The sequence below is a fragment of the Puma concolor genome, chromosome C1 (genome assembly GCF_028749965.1).
Source record: "Puma concolor isolate L17-30 chromosome C1, mPumCon1.1.hap2, whole genome shotgun sequence".
NCBI classification, from domain to species: Eukaryota; Metazoa; Chordata; class Mammalia; order Carnivora; family Felidae; genus Puma; species Puma concolor.
The window spans coordinates 17,420,948-17,445,539 of record NC_141674.1 but is presented as its reverse complement, the minus strand read 5'-3'; the positions used below and the strand labels follow the sequence as shown (position 1 = coordinate 17,445,539).

The 24,592-nt window shown below is 50.0% G+C and overlaps 2 protein-coding genes across 3 annotated transcripts in view; both read left to right on the top strand.

The window, feature by feature from the left end:
- The window catches only part of ASAP3 (ArfGAP with SH3 domain, ankyrin repeat and PH domain 3), a 49,498-nt gene extending 47,349 nt beyond the window's left edge, over positions 1-2,149 (top strand). Inside the window, 2 exon segments of the mRNA XM_086716014.1 lie at positions 770-797; positions 800-2,149. Of these exon segments, the coding sequence (XP_086572140.1) occupies positions 770-797; positions 800-843 (72 nt within the window). The 3' untranslated portion in view covers positions 844-2,149.
- Positions 2,150-5,444: 3,295 nt separating this feature from the next.
- TCEA3 (transcription elongation factor A3) overlaps positions 5,445-24,592 on the top strand; it is a 37,617-nt gene continuing 18,469 nt past the window's right edge. The window contains exons 1-5 of one of the 2 annotated variants that reach the window (XM_086716012.1): positions 5,445-5,642; positions 10,954-11,016; positions 11,778-11,883; positions 12,361-12,499; positions 21,079-21,141. In XM_086716012.1, the coding sequence (XP_086572138.1) occupies positions 5,574-5,642; positions 10,954-11,016; positions 11,778-11,883; positions 12,361-12,499; positions 21,079-21,141 (440 nt within the window). In that variant the 5' untranslated portion in view covers positions 5,445-5,573. The remainder of the gene's footprint in view (positions 5,643-10,953; positions 11,017-11,777; positions 11,884-12,360; positions 12,500-21,078; positions 21,142-24,592) is intronic. The other variant, XM_086716013.1, reaches the window with a different exon arrangement.

Here is a 24,592-nt window from a genome sequence, read left to right as displayed (position 1 = left end):
GGGCTCTCATCCTTAATCCGACTTCTCTCTGCTGGATCACGAAGCCTCTCTCAGCTACCCATAGTTAGTTGAGGAACTGGGAGTGGGCACAGGACAGAGCCAGTTGGGCTGAGAATAAAACTGTTTGTTCCTTGTTCCCCCGGGGATTCCTCAGGGGTGGTCGTGGGTGTCAGTGCTGGGAGCGGGAGGCAGCAGGGGCAGGAACCGGGTCTCTCTGAGGAATTGCCACCCTCACTGTATCAAAGTCAGGCACCAGACACAAATCTGTGTCCACAACCAGGTATCTGTCACCCAGCATTTAGCCGATACTTGTCGTTGAGACGTGCATGCTAAGAAGAGGCCAGGCTTCAGAGTGTGGAGGCCTTGGAAAAGTGGCTTCACTTCTTTAAGCCTCAGTTTCATTGTCTGTTAAATGGGGATAATTTCATCTATCCATGACAGGATGGTGGTGAAACTGAGTGAGATAAACAGCTGGTATATAATAAAAGTACTTAGACGGGGCACCTGGGCGACTCAGTTGGTTAAGTGTCCAACTTCAGCAAAGGTCATGATCTTGCGGTTCATGAGTTCGAGCCCTGCGTCAGGCTCTGTGCTGATACTCAGAGCCCGGAGTCTGCCTAGGATTCTGTGTCTCCCTCTGCCCCTGCCGCTGCCCCACTTGCACGCTCTCTCGCTCTCTGTCTCTCAAAAATAAATAAACATTAAAAAATTTTAAAAATATATAATATAGGTACTTAGAAACTATCAATTTTCATTCTTCTATCCCCAGGTTGGCTTCACTGAAGGAGAGGGCTCAAGAAGGGGGGTTCTCCTGGAAACTCTGCGCAGCTTTTGCAAGACTAGCTCCTTGCTGGCCTTTGCATGCCTGAACTACCCCCATGTTTGGGCCCCAGTGTTCAGAGCTAGGACTCGAACCCGCAAGACTGGGGAACTGAGGCGTCCATTCCCTTGGGTCTTGCTGTCTCTGTCCCTTGTGCCTCCGTGGCTGGCCTTCCTCCCTGCCGTGGACCCATACCCCTTGCCCAGGACACTGGGCCCTTCCATGTTAGGGCTAATGGTGGCTCCTTCCCCTCTATCCCACCACTGCCCAGAGGCCAGGGAGCCAGAGGGCTGGGTCTGAGATTCTTGAGCTACTCTCCATCTTGAGAATTCTCAGTCTCTCATCAGACCAGACCTCTGCTTCTTCTATCAGTCTGGGGGCTCCGTAAGAGTAAGACCGGCTTACCCTCATGCTTCATGTCCAGACCAGGGATTCTACCAGACAAAGGGCTGCCTTCTTGGACATTCATTAGTCTAGGACTCCTTTCCTGAGTTTCTCTCTATGTCCAGATGTCACACAAGTAAGACAAGGGTCTTGCAGATGTGGTCCCTTGCTGGGAAGCTGGTCCCCAAGGCTGGGCTTGGGAATGGGCAGGGCTAGATCCCAGGGGATGGTCCTCGGCCCAGGGGCAGACAGTCGGCTGGCTTACACCGATGAGACCCTGCAGTTGTCTATAGCTTGCGTGCCTTCTGCTTGGCCAGTGCTCATGATGAACTGGCTGTTAAGTAAATACTCTGAAGAGTACTCCTTTCAAGGGACAGCGCAGCCTTCCCGGGCACCTCTGTTATATTCCCCAGCTGGGAGGTACACTAGGAGTAACCCCCATTTGCCTACTCTCCTTGATTTAGCAGGAAGAAAAGGAATGGTCGGAGGTGATCGATCTTTACTTCTCTCCTTTTTCTTCGGTCAACTCAGGAGCCTTCCAGTCTTGGGGGAGGAAAGAGCTAAGAAAGGAGGAAGGAAAATAATAGGAAGGGAGAGCAGGAAATAAAGTTTCTCCTTCCCCTTGCCAGAAATTCCACCATGACTTTCAGCCCCATGTTAGAAAACAGGTACACTTAAGCCATCATCAATCTCTAACAGCTTTATGGGCACTGGGCATGAGGCCCTGGCAAGGATGGGCCAGGCCAAACAGAAGAGGCTGGAGGGTGCCAATGGCCAACGAAGCAGTCTGGCCCAGGAGGCTGAACTGTTTACCCTGGATGGAGACCTGACTGGTCTGGGATCCCACAGGAACAGGGTTGTCTTCTGAGCCTCCAGTGTCTGGTTTTGTTCATCTCAGACTTGTTATTTCACTCATCTCTAATAAAAGATTTTTGTTTTATTAAATTCCGGTGGTTTCATTTATGTGATCTGAAGAGCATTAGGGAAGGGGGTGGGAATTCTAGGGCCTGGAACTCTTTCTCTGGACCTGCTAAGGGAGCTGGGCCTGGTGTAGAACAGGGATGATTTTGCCCCAAGGGACGTTTGGCAATGCAGAGACTTTTTTTTTTTTTTTTTTTTTTTTGACTGTTCCCAACTGGAAGGCGCTGCTGGCATCTAGTGGCTAGAGGTCAGAGATACTGGTCACCATCCTGCAATATACAGGTCAGCCCCACAACAATGCATTATCCCATCCAGAATGCTAGTGGTGCCCAGGTTAAGAAACACTTGTTCAGAGAAAGCCTGTTGGACGGGGAGTCAGGAGACTCGTAGTTGAGGTCTGCCACAGCCCTTGTCTCAATTTGACCTTCCCTGAGACAAAAGCTTTGGGGACCAATAGTTTATTGTAAGGTGACCCTAGGAAACATAATAAGGAAGTAGGGAGTGGAACCGTAGGTCAAACGCAGTAGAAGTTGTATTAATGAGGGGCTACCACCGGGAACAACTAGGACTTATCTTGGGGACTGTATTGATTAGAACATATCTTCAGGCGCCTGGCTGGCTCGATCAGTGGAGTGTGTGACTCTTGATCTCAGGGCCGAGAGTTCGAGGCCCGTGTTGGGCATAGAGATTACTTAAAAAGTAAATAAATATATAAGAACATGTCTTCAAGTTGTCCCACTGAAAGTGAAAATATTGGTGTGTTTACCACCAAGTCTGGTCTCTCACTGGTTGCGGGGTCCTTCCTGGGGGGTGTCCATTCCCAAGCCTGCTCTGAACCCTCATTCAGGGCACGTGGGAAAGTGTTGGATGTGCGTCCAGGAATTGCCTGCTGCGACCTCCAAGTGAGGATAGGTAGACAGAGGGAATATGGTGGGTACCGACAGTGTCTAATATGGCTGAGCAGTGCAACCCTGGGCTCCTCTAAGCCTCAGGCTTCCCACCCATACAATGAAAAGGTTGCACTTGATGTTTTCTTAGGGTCCTTTGAGTCCCGATGATGTAGTAATCTTGGCTTCTTTTGATGTCATACAACTCAGGGTGGGAACTGTGTGGAAGTTTGAGGAAAATCAAATGTTGTTTTTAGAAAGGCAATCCTGGGGCGCCTGGGTGGCGCAGTCGGTTAAGCGTCCGACTTCAGCCAGGTCACGATCTCGCGGTCCGTGAGTTCGAGCCCCGCGTCAGGCTCTGGGCTGATGGCTCGGAGCCTGGAGCCTGTTTCCGATTCTGTGTCTCCCTCTCTCTCTGCCCCTCCCCCGTTCATGCTCTGTCTCTCTCTGTCCCAAAAATAAATAAAAAACGTTGAAAAAAAAAGTTTTAAAAAGGCAATCCTGGGGCGCCTGGGTGGCTCAGTCCGTTAAGCGTCAGACTTGGGCTCAGGTCGTGACCTCGCGGTTCATGAGGTCAAGCCCTGCATAGGGCTCTGTGCTGGCTCTCTGCTGTCATCACGGAACCCGCTTCCGATCCTCTGTCCCCCTCTCTTTCTGCCCTTCTCCTGCTTGTTCTCTCTCTCGATAAATAAATAAACTTAAAAAAAAAAAAGGGTAATCCTAAATAACTAGATGGCTGTCCCTTCAACCCAGAGGTTGGTTGGGAATTGGCCAAGAGACTGTCCCACATACCAAACTGATAAAAGTCTAACCTCAAAGTGGTCCACATTGCTAATGTAGTCAGACCCCACCCACCTCTGGCTTCCTGCCCCGTTTGCCCCCACCCTACCTCTGTGCTACAGCCCCAGCAATTTTTCAGTTCCTCCAACCCTGACATGCCAAGCACACCCCCATCGCTAAGCTTTGCATGTTCAGAACTCCAGGAGGACTGTCTTGTTCCTCTCTGGATGCTCAGGGCTAGAACTGCCTGGCACATAGCAGGTGCTCAATAAATACACATTGAATGAATGAATGTCTCTCCATCTCTTACACAAACACTCCCTTCCTCCTCCTCTCAACTCCCACCCTGCACTTCTGCCCAAAGTTTAAACTTCACTGCTTCAGAGCAGATGACACCTCAACTGGTGCAGTTCCCCTCAAATGTGTTCTTCAAGTATCCTCCCCTTCTTCCTGACCCTCGCCCCAGTTGTGATCATATGGAATTGATTGTGTCCAAATGTGCTTAGGCTTTCTCTTGCCCATAGACTCAATCTCAAACTTGCTGGGACTAGTCTGTCTTGTTTGTTGCTTGGACACTCAAAAAGCATTTGTTGAATGAAAGAAAAACCTGCCCGTTCCTACCGAAGTCCCAGGCCACACAGCAGCAGTCAGAAGCCCATGAGTTGTGACCAAGGCTGGGTCAGGGTTCTCTAGAGTTTTCTCAAGAAAGTCTGGAGATGTCACTGAACACCCCATGCCACAGTGCCCTACTCTGTACACACTATGAACCACTTTTCATGATTCCCTCTCAGGTCCCTTAAAGCCTCTCTCCCGCACAAGGATCACTTTGTGTCAATTAAGCTCACTAGTTTAGGACTTTTCCTGGGTCTGCTGGGGATACTTGGAAGGTCCCTCCACTGGAATCCAGATGTGTGCACAGCTGTGGGGGCACAATTCTGCTTCCTTCCCTTCACCCGAGATGACCCTTCCAGACCCAATCCCAGTAGGGAGGCAGTGGCCTGACCCTGAATAAAGGGCATCCACGCACCTGGGTCAGGATTTCTCAAAGCCGGGTGTATCTAAGTATCTCCCAAACCCTTGCTACTCAGAGAGCAGTCCTGGAGGCCGCTCCGCCCGTTGCGCTCCAGGGAGCTTGTTAGAAATGCAAAAACCTCACTGCAACAAACAAAATAGAAACAGAGGGCCTGGATACACGCGTGTCCCCAGGCCATGTGCACGAATGAGTGAGCAGGGGGTACAGCAGAGTTGGATTTAACGATCGTGCACGAAATATAATCCAAGGGCACCAAGATGCTTGCACCTGGGCATAGGCGCGGAGCTAGGTCCCGCTTTGAGCTGCGATTGTGCACCGACGCGGGAGCCAGGACTCCTCCTAGAGCGCCCGGGGCACCCTCAGGCGCCCTCCGCGCCGCGACTGCCTCCTGGGTCCGGGGACCACGGCCTCCCCACTTGCCAGAGAGCACTCCTTCCCAAATCTCCCTTCGGCAGAAGGGCCCAGGTGGCGGGCGCTCTCTCGAAGCCTCGTCCCTCTCGGCAGGCCAGGCCCGCCGGCGCTGGCAAACTTTGCCCGGGCGAGTCCTTGAAGTCTATATTTAGTGCACGTCACCCCTCCCCCTGCGGTCGAGAGGCGGGCGGGCCGAGAGGGGTGTGGGGGGAGAGCCCCGCCCCCGCAGGCGTGTGTGTCGTGTGGGTTTGGGGCCCCGCGCGGTTGCGCGCGCCCTCGGCCTTTGCGCCTCCCGCAGCCCCGGCGCCCCTCGCCCCGCCGGGCGTCGTGCGCCAGCATGGGCCAGGAAGAGGAGCTGCTGAGGATCGCCAGAAAGCTGGAGAAGATGGTGGCCAGGAAGAACACGGTGAGGCTGCAGAGTTTGGGCCACAGCCCCCGCCCCCAGGAGGCGCGGCGCGTGCGAGCCTGGTGTCCCGGGGGCGCGTGTTGGCGGCGCGCCCGGGAGGCGCGTGCGGGACTCGAGGGAGGCGCGGCTGACGCAGGGCTCAGCGCCCCTTGGGGACTGCTGGGGACCCCAGGGTGGGTGTGTGCACGGCCCAGGGAGCTGGGCAGGATCTTGCGGGACCGCAAAGACGAGACTTGTGCATGCCCCTCTGGACAAGTAGGGTTCGAGGGCGCTGGGTAGCTTCTGCAGGGCCCGGGAAAGCAAGCTAAGAGACCAGGACCTGGAAAAGGACTTTCAGAGTCCGGGGACTCACGGCGGCGTGTGCAAAGCCAGGGGAGCGGCGGCGACAGCGGGGCGGGGGAGAAAGGGGAACGGGGGAGGGAGGATGGTTTACAAAATCCTGGATGGCCCGAGAAGGGGCAAAGAAACTTGAGCTGATGTGGGGTGCTGAGCCGCCTCTATCCCTCACCCCGGTAGCGGATCTGGAGGAGAGCAGTAAGGGACCTCCGATCCCACAGCCTCACAGCTTGGGGCGCCAGGAGCGGTTCTATTTGCAACTTTCCCTTAACTTGGCCGCAGGGTGGGGCCCCGGGCAGGCGGGGGCCGAACAGGTGCTGGGCAGCCGCTGCGCCCTGGGGGGGGGGGGGGGGGGGGAAGGGGGGACGGGCTGGAGGCCTGGGCTGTCGGGGCCGGGGGAGGGGGAGCCGGACCCAGAGGGGAATCAGGACTGAGGGCCCTACCTGCGGGTACCTGGACTCTCAGGCCGACTTGAAGTTAATGTTTGATCCTCTCCCTGATCTTTGCCTCAAGCTGGAGGCCACCGGGTTGCCTGGCCAGAGCAAACTTGGCCTTGGGTCTGCGAGGGTCTGGGCACACCCAGAGAGGGAAGAGAGGAGAGGGTAGCCCATGGGACTGTCCCCCCACCTCACCCTGTACCAGGGCCCTCCCAGTCCCATCTTTCATAGCCAGGTGCTGGAACAGGACCTGCCTTTCCAGCCCATTCTAGATGTGACTCTAGGAGCTTGGGGGAAGGGATGGACCTAAGAGAAGTTTTAGAGCAGGGAAGATGGAAGAGTCCCATGGAGCGTCAAGCTACCCTGGTGTAGACAATGAGTTGGTGTCCATACAAAGGCCAGAGTTACCAGTTTCCTCATCTGTAAGAAAGATATGAGAATATCTGTCTCCTGGGCAGGAGTGCCTCTGCTGGCAGTGGTGAGGGTGGAGAGATGTAAAACCTCCTGGAGTACTTGAACTAGTGCTGGGTAAGAGTTAGAGAATGACGCCTGCTTTTGCACAGCCAGGACGGACACAGAAACCTGCCGAGTGCTGAGAACCCCCTCACCCACACATTCCCAGCCTCCACCCGCCCCCCCATGCCGGGATCCTCCAAAACCAGTGCAACTGAGCCTCAAGTCAGAGGGCACTTTCCCAACTGGGGGTGACAGAGCTCAGCCCGAGTCTTCTGAGCTCAATTCCACATCACAGTCCTGTCCCTTGCTGACTCCAGACTTGAGCCATGAGATTCTGGGCTCCGGGGCGGGGTGGGGGAGGCCGGGACACCTGAGGAAAGGCAGTTTTGGGGAGTAGAGCTCTGGCTGAGGAGGAAGCCAACCTGCCCTGAGTTCCTTCTCGCTCCTTCTATGGCCCTATGCTCACCACTCTTGCTTCCCTCTCTGGACCTCGATTCCCTCTTCTGTGAAATGGGAAGAGGAAACTGTGTCCCTGGGGGATGGATTCCTGAGGAAGTACCCAGAGCTGTCTCCCGGAAAGAGGCAAGCCTGGCCACAGGGTCTCTGTAGCACAGAGCTCGTCTGCAGCCACGTCTGCGCCTGGGCTCTTGGCAGCATCTGGGTGGGCACAGAGCTCTGGGCCTGTGGCCGACGGAGGTGGAGACTGCTCTGGGAGCAAACGTGGGCCCGCCCAGCAGTGGTTAGGGAGAGGAGGACACACTTCCTGTAAGAAGACGGATCCTCCACGTTGCAGCTCAGGCCTGGGGTTCACTGCCAATTACTGAAGTCCCAGCAACTTTCTCAGGGCTTTTGTCAGACGCTGTGCGTGTGCACCAACTGGAGCAGCTTCAGACATACACCAAACAGTCACAGCTACGCATACACATAATTACACGCAACAAACATAGCCACACACACGCACAGCCACACACAGCAATAGCTAGACAAGCATCTATACACATAACTGCATGTGAGTCGCGGCACTGGTACTGACATGATAGATACACCGACCCGTATGTTTACAGAAAGACTCGCACGCGTGCACAGCACAGCTACCCCCATACTTGCAAAGTTACGGACTTAGCAAACAGCCACAGTTTCACACCACAGGCATCTCCCACAGAGACAGACACACGGTGCTTCGAGCTGCATTTACACAGCTCTACACACGGACTAAAGATACTGCTGGCTGCACGTCCCATCCCTGTACACAGACAGACACCCAAGTCAGCTCTTGCACACGGCTTCGCAAGCCCGGCTGCACTGAGGCTCCTGGCTATTCTCCAACATGACCCAGTTGTACAGCGTGACATTCAGAGATGCACACCCCATGGTGAGCTGGAATCCGCTTAATGTCCATTGTTGATTTTTTCAGGAATTTTGCAAGCTGGTTGTTAAATACGGCCATTATTTTATTTTATTTTTTTAGTTGACTAGCGTTGATGCGCATTGCCACTTTGGTTTCAGGTGTACAACATAGTGATTCATCAACTCTATACGCTATGCTGTGCTTACCATGGGTGTGGCTACCTACCATCTGTCACCATACAAATGCTGTTAAAATACCATTGACTAGGGGCACCTGGTGGCTTAGGCGTCAGGCACCTTAGGCAAAGGTGATCCAACTTTGGCTCACGTCATGATCTCACTGCTCGTGAGTTTGAGCCCCACGTCGGGCTCTGTGCTGATAGCTTGGAGCCTGGAGCCTGCTTCAGATTCTGTCTTTGTCTCTGTCTCTCTGTCTCTGCCCCTCCCCTGCTCATGCTCTGTCTCTCTCTCTCTCTCAAATAGAAAATAAAACATAAAAAAATTTAAAAATACCATTGACTATGTTCCCTGTGTAGAGCCATTATTTTAAAAATTAAATGATATGCTTCCAATTAAATAAATTGTATTAAAAACAAAGGACATTTAAAAATTAAAAAAATAAAAACAAAGGTAATACACACTCCAAAGTCATCACTTCTAATTATTTTACTACATTTCACTCTCCATGGTCTAGAGGTTCTGTTATATCAATATGGTGGAAATCCTAGTATAACGGCATGATAGTGTACATTTCTTCCCAGTGCCTCCTTTTAGTTCAGTGACAGCATATTGGTAACTTGAAATTGACCTACAAATCAGGCGGGTTTTTTTTTTTTTTTTTCCTTTGAGAGCTGGGTGTTGAATGTTGACCAACATGGCACCACACTTACGTTGATATTCCATAACTACACACGTCTAGACAGCTTTTCGTCCATACCTACACAGGTTAGAGCTGAAAGGCCTGAGTTTGAATCCCAGCTCGATGCCTTGTAACTTTGGGCAAATTATTTAATCTCCCTGTTTCTTGGGTGGCTCCTCTGTGAAAATGGGGTAATAATTCAGTAAGAATGAGAGTAGTAACAGTACCTACCTCGCAGGGCCAGTGTGAGAGTTAAAGGAACTAATGCAGGTGAGATACTTGGAGCGGTGCCCAGCACAGAGCAAGCCTTTCATTGGTGGTCCATGCCTGCAGGGTTACACGCAGGCGTGCACATCCACAGGTCACGCCTCCAGAAACATATTGCTAACCCACGTTCCAAGGGAGGCTGAGGGCTGACAGAGGGCACCCCTTGGGATGTGGTCCTGGCAAGGAAGCCTGGCAGGGCGGGCGTTGGCTGCTGGAACCACACAGTGAGACCAGGGCAAGGGGCATACAGGACACAGTCAGCTGGTGCTCCCCAGGGAACCCATCTCAGGCCAGGGGGCGGGGCTGGCCTCTAGGAAGTGGGTGCAGGAAAGAGAAGGCTGAAATGGGGCATGGGTGGCCCAGGGCCTGGCAGCCAGCAGATTTTCAGATCTGAGGCTCCTTTTCTCCTGTCACCCCCTCCCTTCCCACCTTCCGCTCTCTGCTTTATTCATTCACTCAGGAAACACTGGGCTGTGTGCTAAACCCTGACGTTTCAGAGATTAAAACAGTCCTCCTTACCCAAGAGAAATGAAATGAGAGCGTATGTCCACACAAGGACTTGTACATGAATGTTCCTGGCAGCTTTATTTGTGGTAGGCCCAACTGGAGGCTAGCCCAAGTCCCATCAACAGGTGGATGGATGGCGGAGCCTGGCTGACTCAGTCGAAGGAGTGTGCGATTCTTGATCTCAGGGCTGTGAGTTCGAGCCCCATGTTGGGTGTAGAGATCACTTAGATAAATAAACTTTAAAAAATCGTTTTAAGTTAAAACAAACAGGTGAATGGATAAGCAAATTGTGGTGCGTCTCTACAATGGAAAACAACTCAGTAATAAAAAGAGCTATCGATCTATACAGCAACGTGGGTAAATCTCAGTTACCCTGAGTGGAGGAAGCCAGATGGGAAGGCCCATCGCAGTACTCTTTATATGAAATTCTTTAAAATGCAAGTGCTTCTAGGTGACAGAAAACAGAATCATGGTGGCCTGGGCCTGGGTTGGGGTACAGGGAGGGTAGGTTACAAGGGGGCACAAGGAAACTGGGGGGTGATGGTTATGTTCTTATCTTGATTGTGGTGGTGGTTCCCTGGGCATACACAAACGGCAAACGTGCGGTTCGTTTCATGTCACTTACACCTCAATAAAGCTGTAAAAAAAAAAAAAAAAAAAGCCATGGCCCTCACTGTGCAGAAGCTCCCAGTTAGGAAGCGGGAGGATGAGGAGGCAGACACAGAAGCAGTAACAAGTAGCCACAAAGTGATTAATCTTCGAGGCGAGATGGGCATGCATGGCCAGTAGAAGGAACAGCAGAACGAATGGCAGGGGTCAGGGTGAGCGGTTAGGGCTGGGCCCCGTTCCGAAGGGCGAGAGGCCAGCTGGGTGGTGGGAGGTGACGTTAGAGAGCTGGTCTGGGGCAGAATCTTTTGCCTCGGTCTCTCTGTCTCTTTCTGTCCCTTGCCTGGCCTTCAGCCACTTGTCTCCCTATATCCTGTTTGCTGGGACAATCTCCCCTACCTCCTGCACCCCTCTTTCCCACCGACACCACACAATGTCAGAAAGGGGCCTGGCGCAGAACCTATGTCCTCCGTCCTCACCTTGTGGCCTCCCACAGGAAGGGGCCCTCGACCTTCTGAAGAAGCTGAACAGCTGTCAGATGTCCATCCAGCTACTCCAGGTGGGGCGGGGGTGGGAAGCCTCGGGGGCAGTGCCTGGGGATGGGGAAGTAAAAGACGGGGCGGGGGGAAGACCTTCAAGGTGGAGTCTGGGAGGAGTTTCTAAGGGGAGGACCAGGGGCAGCGGAGGTCTTGAGCTCTGAGGGTGGAGACTCTGGCATTTAGATGGGGGCAGGGCACCTTTCACGCAGAGGGGGTCCTCTGGGTCTGTGAGAAAGATCGGTTTGCTTTCCTTGAATACCCCAATTCCTCAGGCCCTGGGGCTGTGGGATCCAAGGGGCCAGTGATGCAGGGAGAAGGAAAAGTCACCCAGTTTTAGATCCTCCCCGTGTCACCCCCACAGCCCCCAAGCATTACCAGAAGCTCTTGGCCCTGAAAAAAATCAACACAGATCCAAGCTGTAGTAGCCAGAGCTGTGTCTTAAGTTGAAGCTTGAACTCAAAGACACCAGGAGGTGGAAATGGTGAGGGGTCATCAGCAGCAGCCCAAACCACCACTGCCGCAGCTTTTCACCGAAGCTGCAGTCATCCGTCAGTGCACAGGGCTGGGCCTTGGGCACCGGACCTCACGGAGGGCCACAGGTCAGGGCCTCAGGTACAGGACCAGGGCTGTGACCTCAGCCACGGGTTAGGGCTGAGGCCCCGGAGAGGCTGGGGCCGGGGCTGGGGAAAGAGGGTGCGAAGCCAGGGCAGGACTTGCCAGCTAGGGCAGCCCATCCTGTGTGTCCGTGCCAAGACCAGCCCCCGACCCTCTCGCTTTGCAGACAACCAGGATTGGAGTCGCCGTTAACGGGGTCCGCAAGCACTGCTCAGACAAGGAGGTGGTGTCTTTGGCCAAAGTCCTCATCAAAAACTGGAAGCGGCTGCTGGGTGAGAGGGGACAAGTTTGACTCTGTCTGTGTTTTGCTCCCAGTCCCTGGGAGGGGACCATGCCTGGCGTATAGCAGGCACTCTGTATGTTTGTTGAATGACTTGACAAATGACAGGTGACCTTGTAAGTGGGGAATGCCCGTGTTTGTCTACACAAATGCAACATTTGTAGACGTGTGAGTTTTTGTGTACGTGTGCTTATCTGTGTATGTATTTCTGTGTGCTTGCGTGTGGATGTATACAGCACATGTCTACAAACACACATTTGTGTGCAGACGTCTTTCTGTCTCGCTGTGTGAGCGTGGATTTGCACACAGATGGCATGTGGTATAAATGTATTCTTGCGTGTGTGCATGTGTGTTGGAGGCACGAGCGACTGTTCCTGTCCCTGCCCTTTGCTCCTCCCTCCCCCAAATCCCGCGGGGATCTGCTGAGGCAGAGGTGACTTTGAGAACAATGTCGTGCTTTCATTTCCAGACTCCCCTGGACCCCCCAAAGGAGAAAAAAGAGAGGAGAGAGACAAAGCGAAGAAAGAAAAAGGGCTTAACTGTTCTGATTGGAAGCCAGAGGCAGGCCTTTCTCCACCAAGGAAAAAACGGGAAGATCCCAAAGACAGGTATTTTTTCCTGGGGTGGAGAGAAGGAGGCCGGCATGTGTCACGTTCTCTGCCAGCATCTCTGTGTATATAACTCATTTGATCCTCACGCTCCTGGGAGGTGGCTGTTGTTCTCATCTCCTGCAGTGCCCCTCCGTGGGTCTTGTTTGGCTCGATCAGACAGACTCAGAAGACCCAAACGGGCCATCCCTGGCACTGGCCTCACCTAGAGGGCTGCAGGGGCAGGAGACGCAGTGTGCCAGCAGGGTCGGCCCAGGCGTTTCTCGTCTACTAGGGAACCAACCACACAGTGTCCAGACCTAGACTCGCCTCCCCAGGTACAGGGTGATGACGCACACCACAATGTTGGGGGGTCTTGGTTAGAAGACAAAGCTGCCAGGATCCCAGCAAGGGCAATGACCAGCTCCAAGATTCACCGTACTTGGGGCAGCCCAAAAGCTATGCTTTTCTACCTATTATTTATATTTCATTCACAGCCCTTCCTGTCTACATGTCATTTACCAACCAGGGCTCACTTGCTAGAAACAGTGTTACCTAGAAACACAGCTGCCATCCCACCCTTGTCAGAGTTCCAGGGAAATGGGGTTAGGAGCTTACTTAACCATAGAGAAAGAAAGGTGTTTTGTTGGCTCTTTGTTCAACAAACATTTTGTTCAACATTTCCATCTCGTGACAAGGAAGCTGAAGGTTGGGGAGCAGAGACTTCCCCAAGATCACACAGCTGTTATGTGGCTCAGTGGGAGTCCGGTCTTTGTCAGACCTCCCCAGACCTCTGCTGAGAGGAATAGTTGTTTTTCTCCACTCTGTGCCCCTTCCCCCTTGCCCACCTAGCCAGGGTCCCCCAAACTGCATGACTTTCAGATAGACCCAGATGCCTTACCCGTGACAGTAGATAAAAGCCTTCATCAATGTAGAAATAAATCCTACCTGTTCCCTGTCTGACCGGACCACTTAATTCCTTGGGTGGGGTGGGGGGTCTACCTGTGTTCACCTAAGAGATGAGAAGGCAATATTAGATGATACTGAACAGTCTCTGGTAGTACTAGATAATAGTAGGTAATATGGATAACACCATCTGTGATTTATCAACATCTTTAATGAACACACCTTTGACCCAGGCTAGCCACTATAAGGAATCATTTTAAGGAATTAACCAGATTAGGGGCTCCTAGCTGGCTCAGTCGAAGAGCATGCAATTCTTGATCTTGGGTGGTGAATTCAAGCCCCACACTGGGTGTAGACATTACTAAAAAAAAAAAGGAACCAGATTAAAGCATAAACACTATATATGTGTAATATTTTTTACTGTCCTTTCTGAAACATCTTTAATCTCTGAACCCCTTTTAAATGAATGTTTATTATAATCCTATAAAACAAGTGTTTCACAGAAAACACTTTAGGGAATGATGCTATGGAAAGAAGATCTCACCCAGAGGGAGACATACCTCCTCCAGGTTACTCCCAGTTTGGGTTGTGAAAACAGCTGTGGGGCAAGATGTCCTCCGTGCACAGAAGAATCCCACAGACTGAAAAACCACCTACTGTGTTCAAAAAGCCCATGGAGAGGCAGTGCTGGATAGAAAAATATTTAATGACGTGGGAAAATGTTCACTAAGTATTACGAGAATCTGTGTGTATGACATAGTATATATAGTATGATCCCATTTTTATAAAAATTAAGAAAGTGAGAGGCACCTGGCTGGCTCAGTGAGAAGAGCATGTGACTCTTGATCTCGGGGTCGTGACTTTGAGCCCTACATTGGGTGTAGAGTTTACTTAAAAAAAAAAAAGTTAAAAAAATTAAGTGAATTTTGTGTGCATGGATAGGAACAAAGACGGGAAGGATATATACTAGGATGCTAATAGTGATTATATCTGGGTGGTAGGATTGAGAGGTTTTTTTCCTTCTTGTTAATTTCTGTCTTTCTCATTTTTTCCAATAAATACGTACTAATTTTTACAGAAGAAAAAAAATGAAACTGAAAAAAAAATTTTTTTAAGATTTTTTTAATTTACCTTTGAAAGAGAGAGACAAAACAAGCGAGAGAGAAGCTGAGAGAGAGAGACAGAGAATCCCAAGCACACTCCATGGCGCCAGTGCAGAGCCCGATGTGGACCTCGGCCTCACGAGTTGTGAGGTTATGACCTGAGCCGAAACCAAGAGTCAGACGCTTAACCGACTGAGCCACTCAGGTACCCCAAACTATTTTTTAAAAAACAAAAATATATCAGGGTGCCTGGGTGGCTCAGTCGGCTAAGCGTCTGACTCTTGATTTTGGCTCAGGTCATGATCTCACAGTTTGTGGGTTCAAGGCCCGCAATGGGCGCTGCGGACATTGCAGAGCCTGCCTACGATACTTTATCTCCCTCTGTCTCTGCCCCTCCCCTGCTTGTGCGCACTCTCTGTCTCCTCTCCCTCTCTCAAATAAGTAAGCATTTAAAAAAATTTTTTTAGGGGTGCCGGGGTGGCTCAGTCGGTTGAGCATCCGACTTTGGCTCAGGTCATGATCTCACAGTCCGTGAGTTTGAGCCCCGCGTCGGGCTCTGTGTTGACAGCTCAGAGCCTGGAGCCTGCTTTGGAATTTGTGACTCCTTCTCTCTCTGCCCCTCCCCCGCTCATGCTCTGTCTCTCTCTGTCTCAAAAATAAATAAAAACATTAAAAAAATTTTTTTAAACACAAAAATATATCTGTGATTATAATGAAGAAGAGCCTCATAGTCTACTTTGCACAATAAAATTGTAAAATCTGTATTGTTGGGTTTCTTTTCACAATGATCCCATATCGCTTTTGAGATCAAAACAAATAATAGCATTTAAAAAAGTAAACAAGTAAGAGTGATAAAAATCTGTCGTGGAAATAATGGAAAATATAGAGAAGTAAGGGAAAAATCACCCACATTCCCCCCACCTAAAGATAATTGCTCGATATTTTGGTGTATGGGTTTTTTAAATTTTTTTTTTTTGTGTGTGTTTTTATTTTTGAGAGAGACAGAGAGACAGAGCAAGTGGGGGAGGGGCAGACACACACACACACACACACACACACACACACACACACACACAGAATCTGAAGCAGGCTCCAGGCTCTGAGCCGTCAGCGCAGAGCCTGACAGGGGGCTTGAACTCCTGAGCTGTGAGATCATGACCTGAGCCGAAGCCGGACGCTTAACCAACTAGGCCACCCAAGCGCCCCTCTGGTCTTTCTAAAGTGAAATACTTGTCAGATGTTTCTGTAAACTTTTTTATGTTTGTTACTTTCATTTTGCTCATTTTGCAATTTTGTGCCACTTGGAGAAATCCTGACATTTAACTTTTCATATGGCGTGTTCTGTTTTTGCAAAGGGGCTACAAGTTTGGCTGGCAGGGACCCCCTGAGCCCCACGGTGCCCAGTGCGGAGTTAACGCTGACTGCATATTGCTAGGCCAGCTGTATCAGCACTTCCTGTGTTCACGCTCGGGCTGGTCTGGTCACATGTGGTTCTTAGCACCTTAGCTAATGAAGGACCAGGACGGAGAGGGGTCTTATGGGATGAAATTGAACGACTAGGGGCTGGACCATTGGGAAAGGATACCAAATGGGATATGGGACTAACCTGTAGAATAGGCCATGAAAACATCTGGGTAAAGATAGCAGCCTGAGCACATGTGTTTCCTTTGCTCTATCCCTGAATCCCACTAAAGATCATTACATCGATCTTTTTTAAAGACCAAGTGGACTTGGTCACTTACACCCCTCCCCCCCACCCAGTCTCTGAGACGGAGTAGTGTGACCTGAAAAATAGGCATTATTTTCTCAGGTGTTTTTTCTTCTTAACAATAAAATGTTTTATTTGTAATACATTCTAATTATATTTAATATTTTAATTTAACTATTTTGTATTATATTTATTTTATTATATAGGTTTTTACTTGCTCACTGTAGAAAGTTTTAAAAATTCAAGTAAGAAAGTAAAAAATCCATCGTCTAGAGACAAGCACATATAATTATGTATAATCATCATGTGTTTAAATACAAATATCATTTATGTAATCATTTGTATCCTTCCAGACTTAAAAAGTTTTTTTTTAATGTTTTTTTTTTTTGACAGCGAGAGAGAGAGAGAGAGAGAGAGAGAGAGAGAGAGAGAGAATGAGCGGGGCAGGGGCAGAGAGAGAGGGAGACACAGAATCCGAAGCAGGCTCCAGGCTCTGAGCTGTCAGCACAAGAGCTGACGTGGGGCCCAAACTCACGGACCGTGAGATCATGACCTGAGCCAAAGTTGGACGCTCAACCGACTGAGCCACCAGACTTTTTTGTATGGGTCATCACTACCCATAAAAGACTTATTATATCAATAACATGGAAGTATGCTCTGTATATTATTTTGTAACCTTTCTGCCTACATATATTTATTTCAACAGGAAGGCATGTGTACTGTAAAAAGTTTAGAAACTAGGGTGGCTCAGTTGGTTGAACATCTGACTTCAGCTCAGGTCATGATCTCATGGCTTGTGAGTTCAAGCTTCGCGTCAGGCTCTGTGCTGACAGCTCAGAGCCTGAACCTGCTTTGGATTCTGTGTCTCCCTCTCTCTCTGCCCCTTCCCCACTTGCTCTCTCTTTCTCTCTCAAAAATAAACAGTAAAAAAAAAAAAGTTTAGAAACTCAAACACAAAAGAACAGAAATAACCACCATTAACATTTTGATGTGTATCTTTCTCATCTTTTGAACCTATAAATGTACATTGGAAGGGCACTACATAGACAGTTTTGTAACCAGCATTTTCCATTTGACAACATCTTGACCACTTTCCTGGGACGTTAAGCTGTTAATGCTGGTTCACTTTTCGCTGTGAATGAAGCCGCCGCTGAGGCTGAGCGGGAAATGGGGAGGTGGTCTCCCCACCTTGTGGGGAAAATTAAGTCGGCAGGGGTCCAATTTCAACTCTATTGGTGAACTTTTTTGTTTTAGTTTCCTTAATGAGGATTCATTCTGATTATTATGTAAACACTAACCACATTGGTGACGTTTAAAAGAAAAATGGAAAATATTTGTCCACAGTGTGCCTCTTCCATCAACAAAACATCTTCTCTCCCGGTCCCGAGCTATTTGCACGCATTGTTTTTCCGTTCCTGTAGGGAAAGTGTACAAACTATGACCTCCCTGTTTATTTCCCTTCCTATTGTATCCTAAGCATTTTTCTTGTTCCTGAATACTTTTCATAACGGTCATTTGCCATAACTGCAGAATGTTTCTCTAAAAAAGAAGCAATTTCGAGCATTTGCTCTCAAAATGAAGCGATGAAGAAGGGCCAGAATGGGAGGAGTCTTGGAGGTTGAGGCTCATGGCTTCCCTTCTTTCGAATTCCAGCTTCCCGGTCTGGCCTGCACCTGTCCATCCCTATGGGCATTCGGGGAGGAACGCCAGAGAGGAACTTCCGGGGCTCAGTGAGGGACCGGAGGGGCGTGTGAAGAAGGGTCTCTCCTCTCTCTCTCTACCTCTTCCCCCCATGTTTAAGCAGGGGTGAAGGTCTGGAGCTGGATGGGTCTTGTCCACGGGATAATTAGACCCAGCCCCTGAAGCTGCCTCATACACTGTCTCCCACACCACCTGGAGGACGAGGAGGAAGCTGTAAATCCATGCAGGAACATTGCACCCTCTGGAAAACGAGAAATCAGACAGCCTAGGACTATGGAGCATGGAGGGCTTCTTTGTTCCTCTTCTTCTTTATGTTTATTTATTTCTTTTGAGAGAGAGAGAGAGACGGTGCAAGCAAGGGGAGGGGCAGAGAGAGAGAGGGAGGGAGAGAGAGAATCCCAAGCAGGCTCCATGCTGTCAGCACGGAGCCCAGTGCAGGGCTTGAACTCATAAACCATGAGATCATGACCTGAACCAAAACCAAGAGTCGTGCACTTAACCAACTGAGCCACTCAGGCGCCCCAGGACTTCTTTGTTCTGGAAGCTGCTGTCGGGACATAAATGTCCTCTTCCCAGCCAGCCCCGGGGCGCAGATGCTTTCCTCCCCGTTTGACAGGGGAGGGAACCTATACTCAGAGAAGATTGGGATTGCAACTCATGTCATTGCCTCCCTTTTCAGAACGATAACTGTTGTATAGGCTTTATGCACATGGAAAATGAACTGCAGGGAATGACGCTAAACTTAATACTTGTTACCTCGGGGGAGCTTTCTTTTCCCACTTTTAGTTTTTATATTTCTGTATTGTTTGACTTCACGTTATCTGGCAACAAATATTGATAGAGCACCCACTCTGTGCTAGGCACTCTCTTATTCGCTTGGGATAACCCAGTGAATAGATGAGATTGGATTCCCCAGGAGCAGAGCCTGAGACAGATTCAAGTGCAAGGGGCTTACTTGGGAAGTGGTTTCAGGAAATGCAGACCAAGGAATGAGGGAGTGAGACAAGGAAGGGAAGGACACCGGCCCAGGGTCTGTTGGTGGGCAGGCTACTGCTGCGGGCAGCCAGGGCTTAAATCCTGCTGGGAGCTCTGGGTGACGGTGGGCAACAGACCCAATGGAGGGCTGAGGTTGCTAGGGCTTTTATCCACCAGTTCCTACGTGTCTGGTTGAAGGTTGCTCCTGGCACTGGCTGGCACAGAGAACTCCCTCGGGCAGACACCCAGCAGGAAGCTCTGGGGTCCCAGTGCACTGGGAGAGTGAGTGCCTGAGGGGACGTGGGCTGGGCACCAACAGTGTCCCCCACAGTGAACAAACTCCCCTGCCAACTTTGTGCTTGCAGAACTTACATGGGAGCTGGTGAGATACTCTACGTGATAAGCAAGCCAATTACATAGTATGTTAGAAGGGGATGTGTGCATTGGACCTACAAGGAAAAGGCTGGAGAGGGGTCACCTGGCTGGCTCAGTCAGAAGAGCATGTGACTCTTGATCTGTGGGTGGAGAGTTGCAGCCCCACGTTGGGTGTAGATATTACTTTAAAAAGAAAAAAAAGGAAGTGTGAGTAAGTGAAATGGGCAGTGGGAGTTCCAATTTCAGACAGATTAATTTTATAAAGCCAATAAAAGCAGGGCACCTGGGTGGCTCAGTTGGTTAAGCAGCCAACTTCGTCTCAGGTCATGATCTCGCAGTTCGTGAGTTCAAGCCCCACATCGGGCCCTGTGCTGACAGCTCGGAGGCCCGGAACCTGCTTTGGGTTCTGTGTCTCCCTCTCTCTCTGCCCCTCCCCCACTCGCTCTCTGTCTCTCTCTCTCTCAAAAATAAATAAATGTTAAAATTTTTTATATAAAACCAATAAAAGGGGGAAATATATTAGACATCATAAAAAGAATGTAGCTACATGCATTTTGGAAAATAGAAACAAATTTTCACCTCTGGTCCCATCAGCCTAACATAACCCTGGTTGTATTTTCTTTCTTTTTTTAAAGACGTGTTTTTATCTTTATTTATTTTTGAGAGAAAGAGAGAAAGAGGATGCGAGCGGGGGGGAGGAACAGAGAGAAGAGACACAGAATCCGAAGCAGGCTCCAGGCTCTGAGCTGTCAGCACAGAGCCTGATGCAGGGCTCAAACGCACAAACCGTGAGATCGTGACCTGAGCGGAAGTTAACCCCTTAACCGACTGAGCCACCCAGGCACCCTGATATTTATTTATTTTTTAAGTAATCTCTACACCCAACAAGGGGCTTGAACTCACAGCCCCGAGGTCGAGTCGCATGCTGTACCCACTGAGCCAGCCAAAGTTGTATTTTCTTTCAATTTTTTTTTTCTCCTAGGCATTGGTTTTCCTGTGTGACTTTAGAAACAGTATACACCTAATTTTGTGCCCTTTTTCACTTGCCATTTTAACACAGCTCTTCTGTCTCCAAGGCCCATGTGCCCCTCCTCTCCTTCTCCTAAGTAAGGTGCCCACAGGGGAGTCTGAAGCTGATCCAGCTCCTCGTGAGAATAGGCAATCCCGGGAATTCCAGTGTCCGTGGACTGCAGCCAGCCAAGGCCTGCCTGCCTGATAGCAAGAAGGAAGGGAGCCTGCTGAGAATTACTTATTAATAATTAGTAATACCAAAAAAGGGGGGTGGGGCACCTGGGCGGCTCAGTCTGTAGAACATGGGACTGTAGACCTCGGGGTTGTGAGTTCAGACTCCACTTTGGATATAGAGATTGCTTAAAACTAAAAAGTGTTTACTTATTTATTTTTTTAGAGAGAGCACACGTGAATGGGGGAGAGGGGAAGAGGGAGAGAGAATCTCAAGCGGGGCTTGATCCCGTGGCCCTGGGATCACAACTTGAGCCAAAACCAAGAGTTAGACGCTCAACCGACTAAGCCACCCAGACACCCCTAAAATCTTTTTAATTATTAGTAATACATGGCATAACACAGTAACGTATCTGGTACATACTAGGCTTCCTTCCCTTGATTGCTTCGTTTGATGGAGGGTAGGTGCAGGTCACCAACCCACACCACCTGGAGCTTCCTCTCCAGGCAGCTGGGATCCAGGTGTGTTCCATCATCCTCATCCCGGCAGGCCTGGCTTCCGGAAGCTTTCTCCCCAGCCTCTGAGCTCTCTAGCTCAGTAGTGGGGCTAGCCTTCAAGAGAATCTCATCTCCAATTTCTGTTCTTTCAGGAGAGACTCTGTGGACTCCAAGTCATCAGCCACCTCCTCTCCAAAAAGGCCATCGATGGAAAGGTAAAGGAAGCCGTGGGTTTCTCCATCCCAGAGGTTCTGTTCAGCATGTGTCCCTCTCTCTGCTTCCATGGAGGAAGCCCAGGGCAGGAGAAAGGAGGAAACTTCATACATTATGTTGCTTCCAAATTCTAGGACCCACGCAGCAAGTGGGCCCCTGAATCAGAGATAGGGCTCCTTCACTGGGGTGGCTGACCAGTCACTGTTGCCCCATCACTGCCTGGGGAACATTCTCAAGGTCAAATTGAACCCAGTGAGGACAGGGGTCTTGAAAGTCTATAACTGGAGTGTGATCTCTGGGTTTGGTTACCCAAAATAGCATAAATCATCCAGTTATTTATTCATCAAATATTTATTGAGGGGTGACTATGTACCAGGAACTGTTCTAGGTTCCTGTCCATGGATATAGCTGTGAGCAAAAGGAAAATCGCTGTGGTCATGAGGCCTATGTTCTAATAAGGAGTGACAGGTAATACATAAATAAATATGTGACCGGCGCTATGGAAAACAGCAGAGTGAGGGAGGTTGAGAAGGATGGTCATCAAGGTGGTCAGGAGAGTCCTCACGAGCAAACCCTTCAAAGAGATGAAGGAATTAGCCATGTAGATATCAGGGTCATTCCAAGCTGAGGACCCTGTGTGGCAGGGGCAAGAAGCAGTGAGGGGGCCAGGGCTGGAGCAAGTAAGCGAGGTGGGAGAATTGGGGGACAGAGTGGCACAGGAGCCACAGGAGGTAACTTACCGGCATGCCTTTGGCTGCTGTACTGAGTGTGGATTGTCAGGGCCAAGGTCAGGAGCAGAGACCAGCCAGGGGGCCATTCAGTAAATCAGGCAAGATATGATGGTGGCTTGGACCAGCACGGCAGCAGTGAGGAGAGAAGTAAAGGACTCCGGGTATATTTTGAAGAGAGAGCTGGCAGGATTCTCTGACAGACTGGGGAGGGGTACAAGAGAATATGAAGAGTCAAGATGACTCCAAGACTTTTCGCTTGAGCACCTGCGAGGACGGAATTGCCCTTAGCTGGAACGGGGAAGACGGTGTGTAAATCAGGCTACGGCGGGAGATGCAGGGCTCAGGTTTGGATGCGCTGGGTTTGAGGGGTGTCCTAGTCATTTAGGTGGAGAAGTTGAATGGGCAGTTAGGTTATACTAAGCTAGAATTCAGGAAGAATGTCTTGGGCTAGAAATCTAAGTTTCAGAGTAATTAGCATGTATCTAGTATCTGAAGCCACAAACCTGAATGAGATTGCTAAGGAGAGACTGGCTAAAAGAGGGAGTGTGAGCTGTGTTCTGGGGAGAGGTCTGGGGTCAGAGCAGGGAGAGGTGGCTTAGAGGTGGATCAAAGCAAATGATTAGTGTCCAGGGGCCATACTGGATGCTGGGGCAACCGGGTTAGGATGGTAAGGGTGTTGGCTCCTAGGAGGCTATGGGGAGCCGCTCCGTTATTTTAGACCTAATGGACCAGTCAGACTGACACTGGAAAGAAAAGAGGCACAAAAATTAGGTCATTTAAGGCTTTCTGAAGATTAAACAGACCCGAGATGTTGATGGGGCTGCTGTTTGCTCTGTTCCAAAATGGCTGCCGGGGGCCAGCTGATGAGTGGAGGCTCTGGTGAGTGCTGCTTGGGAGTGTGTCTGAGGCCCCATCCTGCCTCTGAAGAGAAGAGTCGTGTGGTTCCCTGGCATTGTCTTCCATGAGTGAGGTCTAAGAACGGAGGCTCCGGCGCCATCCTGGTTCTACACCAGTGGTTCTCGGTGGAGAGTCATTTAGAAACTTGTGGAACACTTTTGTCACTCTGACTTGGAGGGGGTCTCAGTTCAGGGTGCTGTAACAGGACGTCATGGACTAGGTGGCTTAAGCAACAGACATGTATCCCTCACAATTCTGGAGGAAGGGAAGACCAAGATCAAGGTGTGGGCCAACTCAGTTACTGATGAGGGCCCTATTCCTGGCTTGCAGACGGCCACCTTCTCACTGCCTCTGCACCACACACACACACACACACACACAGGGAGCTCTGATTTCCCTCCTTCTTGTAAGGACAGTGATCCTATCGTGGGGCCCCCACCCTCATCTAAACCTAATTACTTCTCAAAGGCCTCCCCTCCAAATTCTATCACGTTGGGGGTTAGGGCATCAACATGCGAATTTATGGAGGACACAAACATTCAGTCTGCAATGGGAGAGAGGGAGGAGTGCCGCGGCATTTTGTAGGCAGGAGCCAAAGATGTTAAGTGTCCTAGAACACGAAGGACAGCCTTGCATAATGAAGGATTGATTGTTCTATCCCCAAAGGAAACACTGATCATTAGTCTAGCTCTGGGTGTGATGTTATAATAAAAACAGTTCATGTTTGTATAAGGATTTATACCTCCATACTCCTCCCCTGACTTTGTCTGGTGACCTTGAAGTCTCCTGACTCCCTCCCATAATGCACTCTTTTTTTGAAGGTCAGTCAAGCAGACCATGTTTGTCTTTAGAGCAGTTGCACTATTTCCTGCTGGTTCCGTATTGGGGGTGGGGAATCCAGAGGGACAGAAGCGAGTCTTGTAAATCCACCTTGTCCACTACCAGGACTGTTTTCTGCACTCTCTTCCTCTCTATTTCGTCTTTCCCTTTAATCCATCCATCGATCCACCCATCCAGCACGTTTGTTGAGCACTTCCTTGCAAAGTTAGCATCCTCGGGGAGTCAAGGTCGTGTTCACCCAGTGGGTGACTAGTGGAGACCATGGCAGACTGGAAAGCACCTGCCTGTCTGAAGGGGGCGCTCACTGCCCAGCCCAACTATTTGTTGCTTTATGGAAACGCAGGCTCTGTGTGCCATGTCTTCTGATTTTTTAAGGAAAGCGGGACATCTCAATTTTCATATGAAACTCCCAATTTTAAATATTGACAACATATTCCTGTTTTTCTAAGACACAGTAGGGCAAAGAAAACACATCTGGAGCCCACCAGTTGTGGCCTCTAAGCCCAGGCAAAGATTTAAACTCATGACCTCTGCCTTTATAGAGCTAATCACTTAGCATGGAGGCAGACACTAAAATACTTTGTTTTTATTTTCCAAGTGCTTTTTTTTTTTCAAAAAATGTTTTTCAAAGCTATAACATTCGATGGGAACATAGGAAGAGTGTCTCAATATGACTTGAGAAGTCAAAGAAGACCTCATGGAAGAAAGTGTATTTGTGCTCAGAACTGAAAAATAAAAAGGAGTTTGCCTGGTAGACAAGCCAAGTATCCCGGGCAGTGGGAATGGAACATGCGAAGGTGTGGTAACGTAAGTGAGCATGGTGCTCTGGGAACTGTAGCTGGGGCATCAGGGGGCACAAAGGGCACCACTGTGACAGTGAGGAAGGTTGCACTTTACCAGCTGCCCTTAGAACCCGGGTGTCTGGATTGACTTTTAGCGGAACAGTCGGGCTTGCCTGGCGGTGTAGTAACGGCAGTGCCCTCGA